The 15,915-nt window shown below is 45.0% G+C and overlaps 3 protein-coding genes across 4 annotated transcripts; 2 read left to right on the forward strand and 1 right to left on the reverse strand.

Moving 5' to 3' along the window:
• The first annotated feature begins 4,283 nt into the window (after positions 1–4,283).
• LOC100935199 (cardiotrophin-2-like) lies at positions 4,284–7,020 on the forward strand. The gene is made up of 2 exons (XM_031949379.1): positions 4,284–4,526; positions 6,288–7,020. Exons 1-2 carry the CDS (start codon positions 4,323–4,325, stop codon positions 6,744–6,746), a joined length of 663 nt encoding a protein of 220 aa, XP_031805239.1. The 5' UTR covers positions 4,284–4,322; the 3' UTR covers positions 6,747–7,020.
• A 427-nt stretch (positions 7,021–7,447) lies between these two features.
• LOC100928781 (cardiotrophin-1) lies at positions 7,448–11,217 on the reverse strand. The gene is made up of 3 exons (XM_003761591.3): positions 11,106–11,217; positions 9,496–9,614; positions 7,448–8,389 (listed from the first exon to the last, which is right to left on the reverse strand). Exons 1-3 carry the CDS (start codon positions 11,128–11,130, stop codon positions 7,943–7,945), a joined length of 591 nt encoding a protein of 196 aa, XP_003761639.1. The 5' UTR covers positions 11,131–11,217; the 3' UTR covers positions 7,448–7,942.
• Positions 11,218–12,276: 1,059 nt separating this feature from the next.
• Positions 12,277–15,498, forward strand: BCL7C (BAF chromatin remodeling complex subunit BCL7C). 2 transcript variants are annotated; one of them, XM_012542875.3, is made up of 6 exons: positions 12,277–12,942; positions 13,276–13,354; positions 14,335–14,443; positions 14,568–14,732; positions 14,819–14,904; positions 15,031–15,498. In XM_012542875.3, exons 1-6 carry the CDS (start codon positions 12,851–12,853, stop codon positions 15,175–15,177), a joined length of 678 nt encoding a protein of 225 aa, XP_012398329.1. In that variant the 5' UTR covers positions 12,277–12,850; the 3' UTR covers positions 15,178–15,498. The 2 variants fall into 2 exon arrangements, with proteins under 2 accessions (XP_012398329.1, XP_003761659.1); XM_003761611.4 differs by having other exon boundaries at positions 12,279–12,942; positions 14,571–14,732.
• The last annotated feature ends 417 nt before the right edge of the window (positions 15,499–15,915 follow it).

Consider the following 15,915-nt stretch of genomic DNA (forward strand, 5'->3'; position numbering starts at 1 on the left):
TGTCAATGATACTGTAGAGGAAATTCCTATTTAGGGACAAATTGGACCAAATGACTTCTGAGATCTCTTCAAATCCCTAATTCTCTGTCTACAAATCCGGTATTTTTTTCCCCTCTATGTGGTTGAGTATTCCATGAACCAAACACTGGGCTTAGAGACAGGTGACCTGTATTTGATGAAGAAACTAAAGGTTGGAGGGAGGTAATTATTTACTTAGAGTAAATTTAGGGTTGGCGTTACAATTAGAAGTCAAATCTCTTTCTTGAGGTGGAAGACACCCCAACAATATTAGGGTTCCCAGGTCAGTATCATGGGTGGGGTGGGTATGGTAAAAGAATTCACAAATTTATTCCAAGTTAAGGGGCAAAGATTTATTATGCAGCTAACAGTAGCAGGATATGTAAATTCCAAGAGAATTTAGCAAAGATTCAGGAGCAAGAAAATAATTTTATGAGAAAGAGAAATAGGTTTTTATGATAATTTTATGGCTTAGAGATAAAATTGAATAATAGGGTGCAAATGCACCCATTATTGAATTCTATGACTTAGAGGTAAAATTGAGGAGTGGTCTTGAAGAATATTGAATTCTAGAGTTTAGAGGTGGAGCTACACACCACTAGTGAACTCTCAGAAACTTTGTTATTGCTGACCAACCCATAGTTATCTGACAGCCAGCATTGTTTGTAGTACTCCCAAGGCTGGGTTGCCTTAATGTTATTGCTACATCCTCCCTGGGAGTTCTATCTCATAGATTTCAATTATTATACACATTTGTGTATAATTTGATTTCAATTATTATACACATCATATCCTACTGTATCTCCTTTAGGCTGTATTCCCTAGAAGCCAGTATCTTCATTGTCTTTCTTTTGGTCTTTCATCAAAGTGGAATATCTACCTCCACTAGGTTTCATGGAGAGAATAATGGATTTGGGACTAAAAGTTAAATCTGAAGCCGACCCATAAAATCATTGTAGGAGGAGAACCAGGCACATGTCCCTCCCCCTCATTAGAGTTGGGGAAAGAAGAAAAGAAAATAGACTGGACAGATGACTCTAGTCATCCTTCCCTAGTCATATTTAGACACTAGATCTAATCCAGGAGGGAACAGGAAATGAGAAGATGGCAGTTTAGTCCCTTTGTTGAGGTGGAAAACCCCCCAACAGGATTAGGGTCCCCAGGTCAGTGTCACAGGTTTGATGAAAGAATTCACATACTCAGTTTGTCTCCAAGTTAAAGGGCAAAAATTATATTATAATTGTAATGCCAGTTGAAGCCAGCTAAAGTTCCAAAGAGATCTAGTGAATTAAAAGAAGATAATTTTACAGGAATGAGGTTGCTGTTAATTTTATGACTTAGAGGTATAGTTGAGGAATGGAGTAGTTCCCCACATTGAATTCTATGACTCACTGACCAACAGATTGCTCTCTGGCAGCCAGCATTGTTTGTGGTATTGCCCAGGCCCAAGCCATCGGGTTTCTCAGGAATTGCTATCTTCTCTAAAGATCACCTTCACCCCAGTCTCTTCTCTTTTTATTCCATTCTCCTCCAACAGATGCCTAATAACCTTCTTCCGATATACATCATTCTTCGGCCAAAATAAGGGGATTGGACTCAATGACCTGTAAGGTCCCTTTCAGCGCTAAATCTGTGATTCTATGATGTATTTTGAACATTGAAAGCATTCAGGACTCATCATTAGAGCTGCCTTTTCTGAGGGGCTAGAAGAAACTGTCGCTTGAGAATAATCTGTTTGGTCTCAGCTTTCTTGGGAGGACCTCTCTCTTACCTAGGGAGACTGTAAAGGCCAGGAGGAGAATGTCTGAGACCAAGGGAGAAAATGGGAAGTAAAACTGGAGGCAAGGGAATGAGATAAACATAGTAAAAATGAAACCTAGAAAGGGGAGAGAGAAATGAAAGCTAGAGAAAGAGGAAGATCAGAGAGAAGTGAGAAGAGGTCTTAGAAGAGGGGAAAATAAGATCTTAGTAATAGCACAAGGTCTGGATAGAGAATAGGGGCAGAACCTTAAGACATAGGGCATGGGAAAGAGAGATGCTGAGGTGGTAGAGGAGAAATATCATACCCAGGTCACCAAACGAATAACCTGTATCCAGACACCCTAAATTGCCTCTTCCCCTCCTGCCTCCACGTATACCCTTTACCTGTGAATAGGTCTCAGATCGGGTTCCTGCCTCCTTCCCCCTCCTGCCAGCCCCACGCCTCACTGAGCCCTCTCAATGAGTCCAAGCTAATCCCCTGACATCACCTACTCCCCCCATACAGCCCCCTCAGCCAGAGGCCTGCTTGCCAAAGGGCCTTTGCTCTTCTCTACATATCTGGCTTCACATCAGCTTCCAAGTATATTGTCCAAGCTTTTGCTCCTGGCTTGCCATCTTGGAGCTAGTTCCCAAGTCACCTTTTTCTAGCTCTAATTCTCCAGCTAGACTTCTACTTCCTGGCCTGCCCTGTCAGCTTCAAGACCTCAGGAAGCTGGTATCTCTAAGTCCCAGGCATTTGGTTGCTGCTCCTATCCTTCTACCAGAAGTGGAGGCCTCAGGGGAGGTAGGGTGGGACAGTATACTGGCTCCAAGGCTTGGATGGGGATTAGATTGAGGGCCTGGCCACTGAGTGACTCTGAGGCTGGGCAATAGGTGGTTGAACACAGGACCTATTGAGGATCAGGAGAGCAAGATTTCTCCCAATTTCTCTCAACTTTTAAAAATATAATTCTTGTTAAGTGACAAAACATTAACTTTTCTTTTTCTTTTTCTTTTTTTAAATTTATTTAATAGCCTTTTATTTACAGGTTATATGCATGGGTAACTTTACAGCATTAACAATTGCCAAACCTCTTGTTCCAATTTTTCACCTCTTACCCCCCCACCCCCTCCCCTAGATGGCAGGATGACCAGTAGATAGAACATTAACTTCTGATAGTAGTTAATCATATCTATTTGAAAAAAAAATACATAACAAAAGGTATTAATCTAATGACAGGCAAGTGAATTTGCATTTTATTGCAACAAATTCTGCATATGTTTGAAAAATAGTAGTGTGTGAGATGTTATGGTATGCTTAGAGAAAAAATGACTTTGATATGCACATTGAGCCTTATACACCTTGCATTAACTCAGAGACAAATTCTCCTTATAATGACTACTGCCCCTCCCACCTTCTCAGACTATAGCCTAAAAGATGGGTACCCCTGCTCTATTTCAGGGATCCAGCTGCCCTGCCCTCAGATCCATGTTCTTGGGGAACTATCTCTTGGTATCCCCAGCCATAGAGAGGAATCCCATAGTATTTGAATTTTTGTAGAATAATTGGTTCCAGCTCAGAATCCAGATGTTCCTGTCCTCTAGAACACCATTTGCCCTCTTCTCCCAGCCAACAGCCATCTTGGCTTACTGGGTGCCAAGGGTGGAGTGGGGGTAGGGTTGGGAGGGTGCTGAAGGACAGAGAAAGCCTTTGCTGAGGGGCGGAGTAGAGCCGCCTCTGGGGGAAACTAGATCTCAGGACGTGCGGAGCTGCAGGGATTGGGGCGGCCCCATTGTCCCCCATAATCCCCTCCCCGCCCTCAGCCCTTTGCTTCTGGTGTTTTACAGTCCAGGCAATGGAGGAATGGTGGGGGGAACCAAGGAAAACAGAGCTGGGGGCTATGGTTATCCTGTTGGGGAATCCCTCTGCAGCCTCTTTACCTTGTTGTTCTCAGGTCCTTTTCCCATTGGGTTTACCTTGGCTTCCTCCCCATTTATTCCCCTTTCTTTCTATCTTTCCTCCTTCCTTTCTGTTTCTTCTCCTTTGAGTCTCCCAAACCTTCCTTTCCATGGCATCTCTCATCTTCTACAGCCTCCTTCCTTTTTTCCTATCACCCTCTTTTCTGTCCAATTCCCATTCCTGCTTCCTGGGCTCTTCCCCCCCTCCACTTCTTCCCTCCTCCAGGGTGTGGTCCTCTGCCTGTCCCATCCAAAGCCTCAGGGATAAAAGGTATAAAGGACCTCAGGGTAGGGCCAGGGAGAACAGGTGCCCCTGGGACCTAGAGACAGAGAGCAAAGGAAAGAGGAACAAACATGACCAACCTACTAGGTAAGTAGCTGAACTTGTGGAGGACAGAAGTCCTGAATCACAGGACCTGAGGGACAGAGCATCTGGACTCAGAAATCGGAGGGAGAGCCAGGAGGGCTTGTTCAACACGTCTGTCTGTCTATTCTTTCAGGGAACTGTCTGCAGGTGCCTTTGGGCCTGGTTTGGGGAGATTTGTCTTTTTTTCTCTTCATCTGCTGGGAATTTTTATAGGACAAGGCTCTTGCCTTCTGAAGAAATGGAGGTTGGATCCTCACAGAGAAGTCTCAAACCTGCCTCTGACTTTCTCTCTGTATTTCAACCAGTTGTCCCCTGCCTGTTGTCTCTGCTGCTGGAACCCTTTACCTTGGGTGTCCCATTATCCCTGGCTGACCCCATCAACCAAGCCTATAACTTGGCCCTCTACATGCAGAAGAACACTTCAGTGCTGCTGCAGACTTACGTGAGTGAGGGTGGACTGCTGGCCAGGTGGAAGGAGGTTCTTACACTGGAGATAAGATGAGACTGCAAGAAAGGGGTTCTTCCTTTTGGGGAAAAGTAAGGGATGTCAAAGAGAAGCTTTCAGTAGAGGAAAGAAAGGAGATTTTAGGAACAGAAAACTGAGGGAAGGGATCCAGAGAAAAGTCACAACTCCATTTTGAAAATTATAAAGTCAAATATAAATGCAGATTGTAATTTTTATTATTACCTCAATACCTGCCACAGAGATTATTAGCAGTCAGAATTGGGTTTTAGTTATAGGTATGCTGGAGCCTGCTCCCACCAGCTCCTGAAATGCAACTATGAAATTTTCAGTGTATGCATTTACACCTCAGAAACTGGCACATGGTTACAACCAGAGCCTGATTTATTGTTTTGTTGACTGTCTAGACTTAAGATAATGATGGAGAAAATGTTGACAGTTCAGATTAAACTTAAATGTTCATTCCTACATTTATTTTCCTGGAAAGCTAGTTGTTAAAATGGCTACCAGCATATCTTAGATTCTAGTCCCAGCTCTCCTACCAAGTGGGTAAGCAAGTTATTTATTTTCTCTGGAATTTGGATTCCTTCTCTATAAACTGAAAGTTAACACAGATTTTATATATTTATTGGGCTAGAGTTGGAAGAACAGAGCTCGGTGAAGGGTTGTTATGTGGAAGAAAGATTAGACTTTATCTTTTTGACTCCCAGAGGGTAGAAGTGGCGAAATATTAAAGTTAGGCCGAATAGAAGGGGAAACTGTCTGACCATTAGAGTTGTCCAAAACAGAACTAGCTGCCTCTACAATGAGTAAGTTTCTATATCAAAAGAGGTCTTCAAGCAGAAGCTTGATCACTTGTGAGGGATGTTATTAAAAAAATTAAATTAAAATGAAAAAAAAGGTAGTTGATAAAATAGAAACAATTGACTTAGAATTAGGGAACAGGACAAGTAGGTGGCAAAGTAGATAGAGCACTGGCTCTGGAGTCAAGAGGACTTGATTTCAAATTTGACCTCAGAAACTTACTAGCAGTGTGATCCTGGGCAAGTCACTTAATACCAATTACTTCCAAACAAACAAACTGAGAATTTGAGAACAGGAATTGAATCTTATCTCTTAACATTTGCTGTGTGACCATGAAGAGGTCAATTTACCTCTCTTACATTGTTTCCTCATCTATAAAATTAGGATAGTGACACATAAAGTGTCTCCCTCACAGAGTTGTATTGAGAATCAATCATGATGATGTATGTATAATGTTTTGCAAACTTGAAATGGATGTAAAAATGTCAGCTGCTATTTATTGTCCAAGGGGATTCTCATGTCAGGATGAGTTGGAGTAGAAGATCCTTTTGCCCCTTCCATCTTAAGAATCCTGTGACTGAATAATCTCTAAGGTCCTTTCCATTCATAGGATTCAATGGTTGTAGAAATTCAAAGGGAAGGGAATAAGCATTTATATAGAGTCTACTTTTTGTCAGGCACTATGCAAATATCTTATTTGATTCTCATAACAATCCTGCAAGGTGAGTGGCATTATCCACATTTTGCAATTGAGGAAACAGAGGCAAAGTGTTAAGTGACTTGCCCTTCTAGAAGACAACTAGAAAGTATTTGAGGTGGGATTTGTACTCCAGTGATTTATCCACTGTATCACCTAAATCCTTTCACCTGGGTCCTGAACCTCTTCCATCTAGGGCCCTATGTGACTCGAGTATCTTGCTTACTCTGTTTCCACAGCTCCAGTACCAAGGCAGTCCCTTCAGTGACACGGGCTTTTCAGCCCCTGAGCTCCAGTTGAGCAGCCTCCCCCCTGCAGCTGTCCCCTTTATGTTATGGAGAGGCCTGGGAGATGGTGAGAGGCTAATCCAGACTCGAGGTGCTTTCTCAGCCCTGGCCCAGCATCTTCAGCTTGTGAATGATGACCAGGCTGACCTTAACCCTGGCAGTTCTGTCTTGTTGTCTCAACTGGCAGCTGCAAGGCTCTGGGCCCAGGGCCTGATGGGCAATATGGCTTCTGTTATGACTGTCCTGGGGGTATCCATTCCTCCTGAAGTGGATGCTCTTGGACCTGCACCCTTTGGAGCCTCTGCATTTGAGAGGAAATGTCGAGGCTATGTGGTGACCCGGGAATATGGACACTGGACGGACAGGGCTGTGCGGGACATGGCTCTTCTTAAGGCCAAATATGTGGCATAAGGAACAAGCTGGACTTTCTGTATGAAATGGCAACTATTATCTGCATACTTTTGAAAGGAAGAGTTGCAGTGTGCTGTTCCTAAGGGGCAAGCCAGCTGCCATGAGGCCATGCCTCTTAATTTGTCCTCTGGAGCCATTGGCCTGATGATTCCCCCCAGTGTTCCTACTCAGTAGGGATTCCAGTGGTATTGGCTGTGCCCGGGCAGTGTAGGCAGGACCTCCATTGTAGAGGGGTGTGAGCAGATATTTTGGGGTCAATTCTGAATGGATGAGACTTAAGTTACTTTAAGCTTTCTCACTTATTTGGGCATGTGCAGTACAGGATATGATGTCCTGTGTGAATGGATTTTACTTCCTACCTCTAGAGGGATTAATTTCCTCATTAAGTCTACCTCACCACCCCATGACTTTGGGCTCCTGCTGTTTCTTAACAGATGCCATTGCATTTTCTTTGTTAGCTATTTTCTAGTGTTTAGTATCAAACATTTACTTTTTCTTCAAATCATATTGATTTTTCCACCCAATAGTCTTTCATGTTCTGGCTCTCAGAGTAGGATGTCATTGCCTAGGGATCTGAGTTCTTTTATTTAATGCCATATTTATGCTGTATTCCTGCAATTTGTGTTTAATCTGTATCAAGAAATAAGCCCAATTCCCCCTTGACACTGTACCTCCCAACTTCAAGAACTGTACACAGAAGGTTATTTTTTTAATTTACAAAAAAATTAATTTATTTTCAGAAATAAAAATCTCCTTTTCAGGGGGATCTTTTTCACTGATGTCATAGCCTGTTTTCTAGAATTAGGGAATTAGAGGAATGAGAAAGGAAAAATAGAGGGGGTAATAAGGCAGATTAGGGCTTTGGGGAACAATAGAGATCCTTGAGGGGATAGGGTAGGATTTAGGGGTAAGACAATGTGGGCTTCAGAGGTAATTAGGCTGAAGGCTCCTCTGGGGAAATGTCTTGGAACTTTCTTCTATAGTGATATCTTAAGCAGATAGTGACTGACCATAGGGCCTAATCCAAAACAGAGAAGCACAGTTAGAAAATGAAGTAAACAGAGAATCTCAGAGATGGAGATAAAAGGAGGGGTATGCTAGTGAAGGGATGGTGACAGAAAATGAAGATGGGTGGGAAGAAAGCTAGTTGGTGGCCCTTCCAAGGGGGACTATGTGGGATAAGGTGGGCCCCTCTCTCAACCTAGCCCTTCCTGCATCAACTGGTCTAGGTCACCTTCTGTGCAGCATACCCACTCATGGTATAAACCACACACCCGGTAGCCCAACAACTTAACCAGGAAGACCCCAGGAGATTCAGGAAGAATGGGGTGGGGCCCTGGGGGCCCTGGGGCTGCACCTAGTACCCCCAGAACAACCTCTACAGCACTCCCCAGTGCCCTTGACTGGTGAGAGGCATCTTCTAGCCGTCGGAGGAGCCTACAGGCAAAAGGATTGAGGTCAGCCTGGAGGTGGCAGATGGTATCCAGAAGTGGGGACAGTGAGTTCAGGGCAGCTGCATCAAGCTGCAGCCGCTCAAGGGTAGGGAGCCCTGAACGAGTTGGGGCCGGGGAGTTCAGCCCAGGCACTGGTAACCCTGGGGGAGAGAAGCTGGGCAGCCCGAATGGGTCCCCCTGGTGCTGGACCTGTAAGGGAAGGGTTGGGAGAGGTGTTAGGAATCATTTCTTACCTTTGCATAGACCCTCCCTGGAGGATCCCATTTAAGGCAACAGATCCCCAGTCTTCTATAAAAATACCAGGCAAGAGCAACTCCCCTGAATAGGGACCACTTATACTATAAAATCACCTTATTTTCTACCAGCTTTGGTGAAGCCTCCCAGGCCTCTTTGCTCCTCTTGCTTGGTTCTCATTAGGGAAATTGATCCTCTTTATGCTATAAAAGTCTTCCTTACCAATAACACAATATTTTTCTTCCCTCTCCTCCCTCCAAATATGGATGTCTATTATCCTTCCCAGGGGAATGCTCCCCTTTGCAGGGCTGGATTCCGATTAGAATCTTCAAATCTGGAGTAATCTTATAGGAAACTGAGGCACAGAAGGGATAATTTAGTTGCCCAAGGTCACACAACATATGTAAACAGAGCCAGAAATAGAACTTAGTTCTTTGGGACTTGGACTGCAGTTTCTCCAAATCAATGTTAATGGGGAGATCCTACAGCAGAGATAGTCCAAAACAGTAATGCTCTAACAGTGAATAGCCCATGGATCACTGAGATTTGAATTTGGATGCGTGGCATAAAATTTCCCTCCCACCTTCCACCAATTCATTTGTGCCTGTATGTTTCTCTCATCAGCACTAGGAGTTTCTCAGGGAAAGCTGGTAGTAAGGCAGGTGGGATGGAAGGAAGCTTGCTATGCAGTGAAAAGATACAGCTTTTAGTGATTAATAACTTGACCTGAATGGAAAACCGACAGAAAGTGGATTTTCTTTTATATACATGGGAATGAGTTCTGATCTTGCTTATTCCTAATTTTAAAGTTGTCTATCCTTTAAAACAAAGCCAAGCCTGGTCTGGTATCAAGAACTCTAGCCTAAGAATCAATGGCTCTGGAATCTCTAATCCTAGTTCTAACTCTGGAGAATTTAGTTTCTTTTGTATAACGGCAGAGTTGGATTAGATGGTTTTTCCAGGGCTTGCTTCTAAAACTGAATAATTCAGTGTATAGGACAATCTTCTCCATCTTTCCCCATCCCCTCCTCCACCCCATCACTTCCCACCTCCATACTCACATATTCTTGAAGCAGTTGTTCAGCATAGCTAGTGAGGAGCCTTGCAAGGCTGTGGGTCTGACGTATCTTGGCCTCAAGGTGGGGGAAAGATGAGGCCGAGGAATGGGACTGTAAGTCCACTGGAGGGGACAGGGGAGGGATGAGGAGGGATCAAAATTCAGGTCTCTCCTCCCCCCATAGCATACTATTTTAGTACCTAATTCATAACTTGGTTCCACATTTTCACCTTATGACAATTAGGGCTACGATACTATTTTCTTCTACCCTAGCTATTTGAAAGGAGAAATTGATCTATAAGGACTGGAAGTAGCAAAGTACAAGGTTAGGTGTGGGGATCCAAAGGGGAGGCTCCAATGACTATATTAAAGATAATCACAAATCCTGGGTATGTATTATAATTGAAGTATTCTCTGATAAAACCAACTACAGTTCAGAATCCTGACAAGTTGATTAATAACTTGAATTGGCCTCAGACTGCTCTGAATTGGGAGTTCAGTTATTCAAGGGTCTAATTTTTAAGTTTCTTTTATAATCTATCCCTCTGTATACACCCCCAAAGGCAACAAGGGAAGATTCTAGGACAGAAGTTCTTAATTTTTTTGTGTCATACTCTCTTGATAGCCTAGAAAAACCTATGGACCCCTTCTCAGAATTATGTTTTTACATGTATAAAATATAATATCTATTAATTATATTTAAATGCTCATCAAAATATAAAAAAACAAAGGTGGGGGGGGGGGACCAAATTCACAGACCTTAGGTTTAGAATCCCTGTTCTAGTCTAGGGTATGGAAAACACTTGAATACAAGCCCAGGATCTTTTTTACACTTGCCTAAGAGAAAACTACATTTCCCAGAATGCAAAGAACTTAAGCAGACACTAGGCACATGGTGCTTAATATTGTAGGGGCAGGACTAGTAAGAAGGAAGCAACATGCAAAGGTGACCAAGTTCTTTAACCCATGCTTGGCCTCAAATGCTTATCGCTCTATATCTTTTCCTGCTCAGTTTCTCTCTTTCTCTCTCTCTCTCTCTTTCTCTCTCTCTCTCTCTCTCTCACACACACACACACACACACACAACCACCCAACTTTCTTCCCAAGACCCTCCCTCCCTTAACTCAGGTAGCTTAGCTCTGGTTCTCCTGTATAAAGAGCAAAGATCTTCCTTGCATCCTACCCTCCCCCACCTTGTCCCCCACCTAGACATTGACCTTGCTACATTAATTCAGATTCTGGGACTTGACTCCTCAGTCAGAAGCTGGTATTTTTTGCCTAAGATTTTCAACCCTAGACTCTTTTCTCCTTTCCAACATATAACGTGTCTACTTCACTTCTATAGTACCACTTTCACCTGAAGTCCTATTCTTTTAGTTTCCTCCTCTAAGCCCTTCCTCCATTTTCTTAATCAGGTCCTTTTCCTTTCTTAGAATCCATAATTTTGCTCTTTAGTCACTAAACTCTTCTTTCTAGAACACAGACATTATAATACAGCCCTGGGCACTTAACCTGTAGGTCCGAACCGTGTTCCTCCTATTAACCTGCAATCTTGCCCAAATTCCCAGCTTTCTCTTCTAGACGATATTTTTCCAAGACCCAGAAGTCCCTTACCCTTGTTTCCCTCCCTCTGGCTCATGTTGGCCCCCTCCGTCCCCTGGCTGGTCCCGGTTCCCTTACATGCCCCCTCCTCCCCTGCCCAGAGAGAAGAAGGAGGGAAGAAAAAGGGGGGTAGGGGGCGTGGTCCACCATCAACCAATCAGGGCCCACCCCCAAACTCCCCCCCACCTCACCCCAAGCCCAGATTCCAGGGCCCTGAGCTCACCTTTCAGCCCTGCCCTGAGGAGTGGAGTAAGGCCCTAGAGGGGGTATTATAGGTCTTGAGTAGATAGAAATCTTAAGGATCTCAGGGTTTCTCCCTCCCAGAGTTTCAGCTTTTCTCTTAGTCTAGGAACTGGACACAACTGTCACCTTGCTGATGAGGTCACCCAGCAGCAAAGGGGCAGGGACTGTTAAAGTTCTGAGAGGGCAGTTAAAGGAAAGAAGCTAGGAGTTGGGGTGGGGGTGGGGGGAAGGAAGAGGAGGACTCCTGGGTTCAGGGAGGGAACTAGCATGCCTGGAATTCGAAGAATGTGCCTATTGGATAGCTTCCTGGGGAAACATCAAGGGAACTACTACCCCCAGGAGTCAGGGGTGGAGGGAGGGAGGGGAAGAGACTTCTAGAGGGTGATATGGAAGGTGAAACCGGAGTTTCAGTCATAGGTATGTGCAATACACCAATAGATCTACTACCATACGCTTGAACAAACACATCTAAATGCCACCAACTAGATACAGGCAAGAAAACTGACAGATACATTTCAAAAGGACACCTAATATAGTATGGTTAGGGTGTCCGCAGAGGGATGAAACAGTGGTGTCCACAAACACTCAGGCCCGTGGCACAGCCCCACTATTATAGCTATTATACCAGCACCCACAGATGCTGTGCACGGTGAGTGAAGGACCCTCACAAACAGGCTCAGCAAGAATGTACAGACCGGATGGCATTAATGCCCACAATGATACATACTTGCCAACAGATCCACACTATTCTCACATGCACACAGAGGCAGAAAACTCTACAGGCACAAGGGGGCAGTCAAAGGAGCTCAAACTGAAATCGGGTAGGGAGCTCCCCCTCCCCCTGCCCCCAGCCCTGCCCCCGCCTCTACTGCCAGGTCCTAGTCCTGTCTCTGGAGGGCAGGGGGCGCTGTGGGGGAGCCAGGGTGGGCGGGGAAGTGCAGTCAGGACAGGGGGCGGAGTGTCTGGTCCAGGGGACTGCTGCTCCTGGGTTTCCTGGCTGCAGCAGGGAAATCCCCAAGCCAGAGCAGAACTAGGGGGCGGCTGGGGTAGGGGCGGGCTCATAGAAGAAGCCAGAGAGAGGTGACAGAGAGGGAGACAGACACTGACGACAGGGAACAGAAGAAAGGGAAGGAGAGACAGTGAGGGAGGCAGGAAGAGTGACTCACAGAGAGAAGGGAAGACGACAGACAGCGGGGAGGAGAGAAAAGAAAAAAAAATTTAAAGCAGGAAGACAGGATGGAAAACCAAGAGGGAAAGGAAGAGAGGGAGTGAAACAAACAGCCGGGTAGATTGAGAAGTGGGGGAAACAGGAAGCCAGTGAACAAGGGGTAAGGGGAGAAAGGGAGAGTCTGGAAGGAAGGAAGAGGCAAAACTGAGCAAGGCAGAGAGGGAACTCGAGGGGAGGAGAGCATCAAGTGACTCAGAGAGAGGGATTCGGGGAGTCCAGGAGGGGCAGAGTCAGGGTCCCTAGTGCAGGCCAGGTGGGCCTCAGGAGAAGCAACACCTCAATTCCCATGGCGGGCCGGACAGTGAGGGCTGAGACCAGGAGCCGGGCCAAGGATGACATCAAGAAGGTGATGGCAACCATCGAAAAGGTCCGGAGATGGTGAGAACGGGGCCCAGGGACTGGAAGGTTGGGTTTGAGATAAGGAGGAGGGGAAGGGATGTGGGACAGTAACATGGCAGTAACAGTGAGAGGAGGAGTAGGAGGGTCTCAGAAAGACCACCCTCCAAAGCTTTAGGTATCTAGGTATATCCCACCAGGTTGCTGTTTTTCTCTTCTCCAAAGATAGCTGTGCCATAGAACAGTGAGAGAGAGAGAAATAGAGGAGAGAGAGAGAGGAGAGAGAGAGAGAGAGAGAGAGAGAGAGAGAGTGTGTGTGTGTGTGTGTGTTGAATTTCTGGCTCTGGCTGATCTGGCTTTGTGGACCACCCCCAGGGAGAAACGCTGGGTGACAGTGGGAGACACTTCCCTCCGTATCTACAAGTGGGTGCCTGTTGTGGACCCACATGAGGAGGTGAGAGAATTCCCTTTCAACATCATTGCTTCTCTATTCCTTTTCTTTCTTTTCTTTGTAACATTACAGATCCTTCCCCTGCTTTACCTGTTTTTCTCAGTGTCACTATCCCAGTCTCCCCTAACTACCGGATTCTTTCTTCTCATAGCCTATAAGTTACTAAGGTCTGCTGTGACATTTGCATCAGTCCTATCCTTCCTATTTCTATTTGCTACCACCTTAGTACAGGCTCTCTGGGTTATTGCAATAGTCTCTAAATCCATCCTTCATATTGCTGCCAGATGTTTTCCCTCCCCCTCTTCCCATGGCTTGCCACATCTAGTCATGTCATTTGCCCAAAATCTTCTGTAGTTTCAGATTGTCTACCTATTGAAGGTCAAGCTCCTTTGCCTGGTAGTCAAGGCCCTCCACCACTAGGCATCATTCAGCTTTGCAGACTTCCCTCCTGCAGCTTTCTTCCATCTCTACTGACTGCTTAAGCCAAAGTAGACTGTTTTCTGTCCTCTATGCTTTCCTGCCAATTTCTTATACCTGAAATGTCCCTATTCCCTTCTCACCAGTTGAATTTTTACTCATTTTTAAAAGCCCGACTCAAATATATCCTCTGATTTGAAATTTTCCCTGGGCTCAGAAGTAATAGCTGTACCTCCTTTCCTCCAAATCCGTAGAATCTTCTTTGCAAGTCCACAATGAACTGATTATGTATTCTTTTGGATTATTGATATATGTGTCCCCATCTCCATAACTGGACAGCTCTTAGAGGGCTAGTCTCTAATTAAAAAAAAAAAATTATTCCCTCCATACCTTAGCACAAATCCCTGAACACTGGAGGTGTCTAATGAATATTTGTTGAAAAGAGCTGAATTCCTTCAGGGTCTTACTCTTTTTTCTTTCTTGGGAAACTTTCCCATTCCCTCTCCTAACTAATTCACTCCTTTTTCTACCATTCTCGAACTTCCTTTTCCTTTTCCCTTCTGCAGGAACGTCGACGGGTGGGAAGTGGGGCTGAAAGGCCCCGAGTCAGGGAGCGGAGGGGTCGGGGAGCCAGTCCGAGAGGGGGTGGTCCCCTTATCTTGCTTGACCTCAGTGGTATGTAGGGGCATCTGGAGGGTAGGAGAATGGAAGTCTTGGGTGGGGGAAGGGAGAGGAGATCTTAAAGCAGAAGGAGCCAAGGCACCCAAGCCCATCCCTCCCAGCCTCTCTCCCCCCCCAGCAGATGAGAACAGCAATCAAAGTTTCCATTCAGAGAGTTCCCTGCAGAAGGGCACAGAGCCCAGCCCAGGGGGAACTCCTCAGCCTAGTCGACCAGCTTCACCTGCTGCCCAGCCAGATGGAGCTCCTGAAGATGCCCAGCCTCCAAGGCTGGGTCAGGAAAGAGGTAAGAACTCAAACAACTGCATTGGTTTCCCACTGTGATCTTTAGCACCTTGTTTCCTAGGATGACCTGCTTCATTGTTATTCCAGAACCAGGAAGTGTGACTATAAGTGGGACAGATGAACCCCCAATGCTGACCAAGGAAGAGCCTGTGCCTGAGTTATTGGAGGCTGAGGTAAGAAAGGCTGAAGAAAGATGCCTGGCTTTGAAGGAGTAGGGAATAAGGGATGTGGAAGGGCTGGGAGAGAGGAGCAAAATTCTTGGAATGTAGGAAAACTTATCCTTAGTTCCTCCTCCCCAGGTTCCTGAAGCTTACCCAGTCTTTGAACCAGTGCCCCCTGTACCTGAGGCAGCTGTGGGGGAGACTGAAGACTCCGAGGGGGCACCCCCTCTCAAGCGTATCTGTCCAGATGCCCCTGCAGGCAGTCCTCTCCCTTCGGATCCTTGAGCCTAAAAAGCTGATCCATAAGTTCTTATGTCCTGCCTCTCCTCCCCCTACCCCCCACCCCAGGCTTTTACAAATAAAGAAGCTTTTGTAGCCAAGTATTCTATCACTTCAGTCAGAACACCAAGGTTCTGCCTGATATCCTCCTGTTCTCTTAGGAACCTGGGCTTTCCCAACCATGCAAAGAAAAGCGGGACACCAGGCATCCATAAATATTCACAGATCTCCTATTTGAGAAGGGCAGTGAGGAAGAGGGCAATGAAAATAGAAACTGTATGTTGGATCCTAAAAGTATTATTAATAGAGTTCTTTTCTCTTCTATCATCCATTGTGTTTTCCTTCCTATCCTTTTCCATTTTCTATCCTTCCTTTCTTACAACCTAAATCCTTCCCTGTACAAGTTCTCTCTTTGATCTTTAAAAAACAATGGGTTTTATTATGGATTTAGTCACCAACACAAACATTTCAACATACAAAGAATGAGATCCTATATGAAACTTTGAATTTGTCATATAAAGAAAGATATATTAACTTTAACGAGGTAATAACAAAATCACTGTGTCCCCTTCAGTATTATTTTCCTCTGTGCATTCAAAAATGTTTTTATTGATATTCTATTATTTCATGCTTATCAATTTCCAATAACAAACCTTCCCTTCAGTAGGCCTCTCTTGAAACAATTAAGCCAAAACAAATCAACACATTGGCCATGTTGTCAGAATGTTTCTCATTTTTCACTTC

Source organism: Sarcophilus harrisii, chromosome 1, assembly GCF_902635505.1.
Source record: "Sarcophilus harrisii chromosome 1, mSarHar1.11, whole genome shotgun sequence".
Classification (NCBI taxonomy): domain Eukaryota; kingdom Metazoa; phylum Chordata; class Mammalia; order Dasyuromorphia; family Dasyuridae; genus Sarcophilus; species Sarcophilus harrisii.

Excerpts from the sequence above, each read along its gene's own strand:
- LOC100935199 (XM_031949379.1), top strand. The coding sequence starts at position 4,323 with ATGGAGGTTGGATCCTCACAGAGAAGTCTCAAACCTGCCTCTGACTTT. Across the intron at positions 4,527-6,287 it reads CAGTGCTGCTGCAGACTTAC|CTCCAGTACCAAGGCAGTCC; the intron begins GTGAGTGAGGGT and ends CTGTTTCCACAG.
- LOC100928781 (XM_003761591.3), bottom strand. The coding sequence starts at position 11,130 with ATGAGCCAGAGGGAGGGAAACAAGG. Across the intron at positions 9,615-11,105 it reads CCAGAGGGAGGGAAACAAGG|TGGACTTACAGTCCCATTCC; the intron begins GTAAGGGACTTC and ends TGTCCCCTCCAG. Across the intron at positions 8,390-9,495 it reads AACAACTGCTTCAAGAATAT|GTCCAGCACCAGGGGGACCC; the intron begins GTGAGTATGGAG and ends CTTCCCTTACAG.
- BCL7C (XM_012542875.3), top strand. The coding sequence starts at position 12,851 with ATGGCGGGCCGGACAGTGAGGGCTGAGACCAGGAGCCGGGCCAAGGAT. Across the intron at positions 14,444-14,567 it reads TATCTTGCTTGACCTCAGTG|CAGATGAGAACAGCAATCAA; the intron begins GTATGTAGGGGC and ends CTCCCCCCCCAG. Across the intron at positions 14,733-14,818 it reads AAGGCTGGGTCAGGAAAGAG|AACCAGGAAGTGTGACTATA; the intron begins GTAAGAACTCAA and ends TTGTTATTCCAG.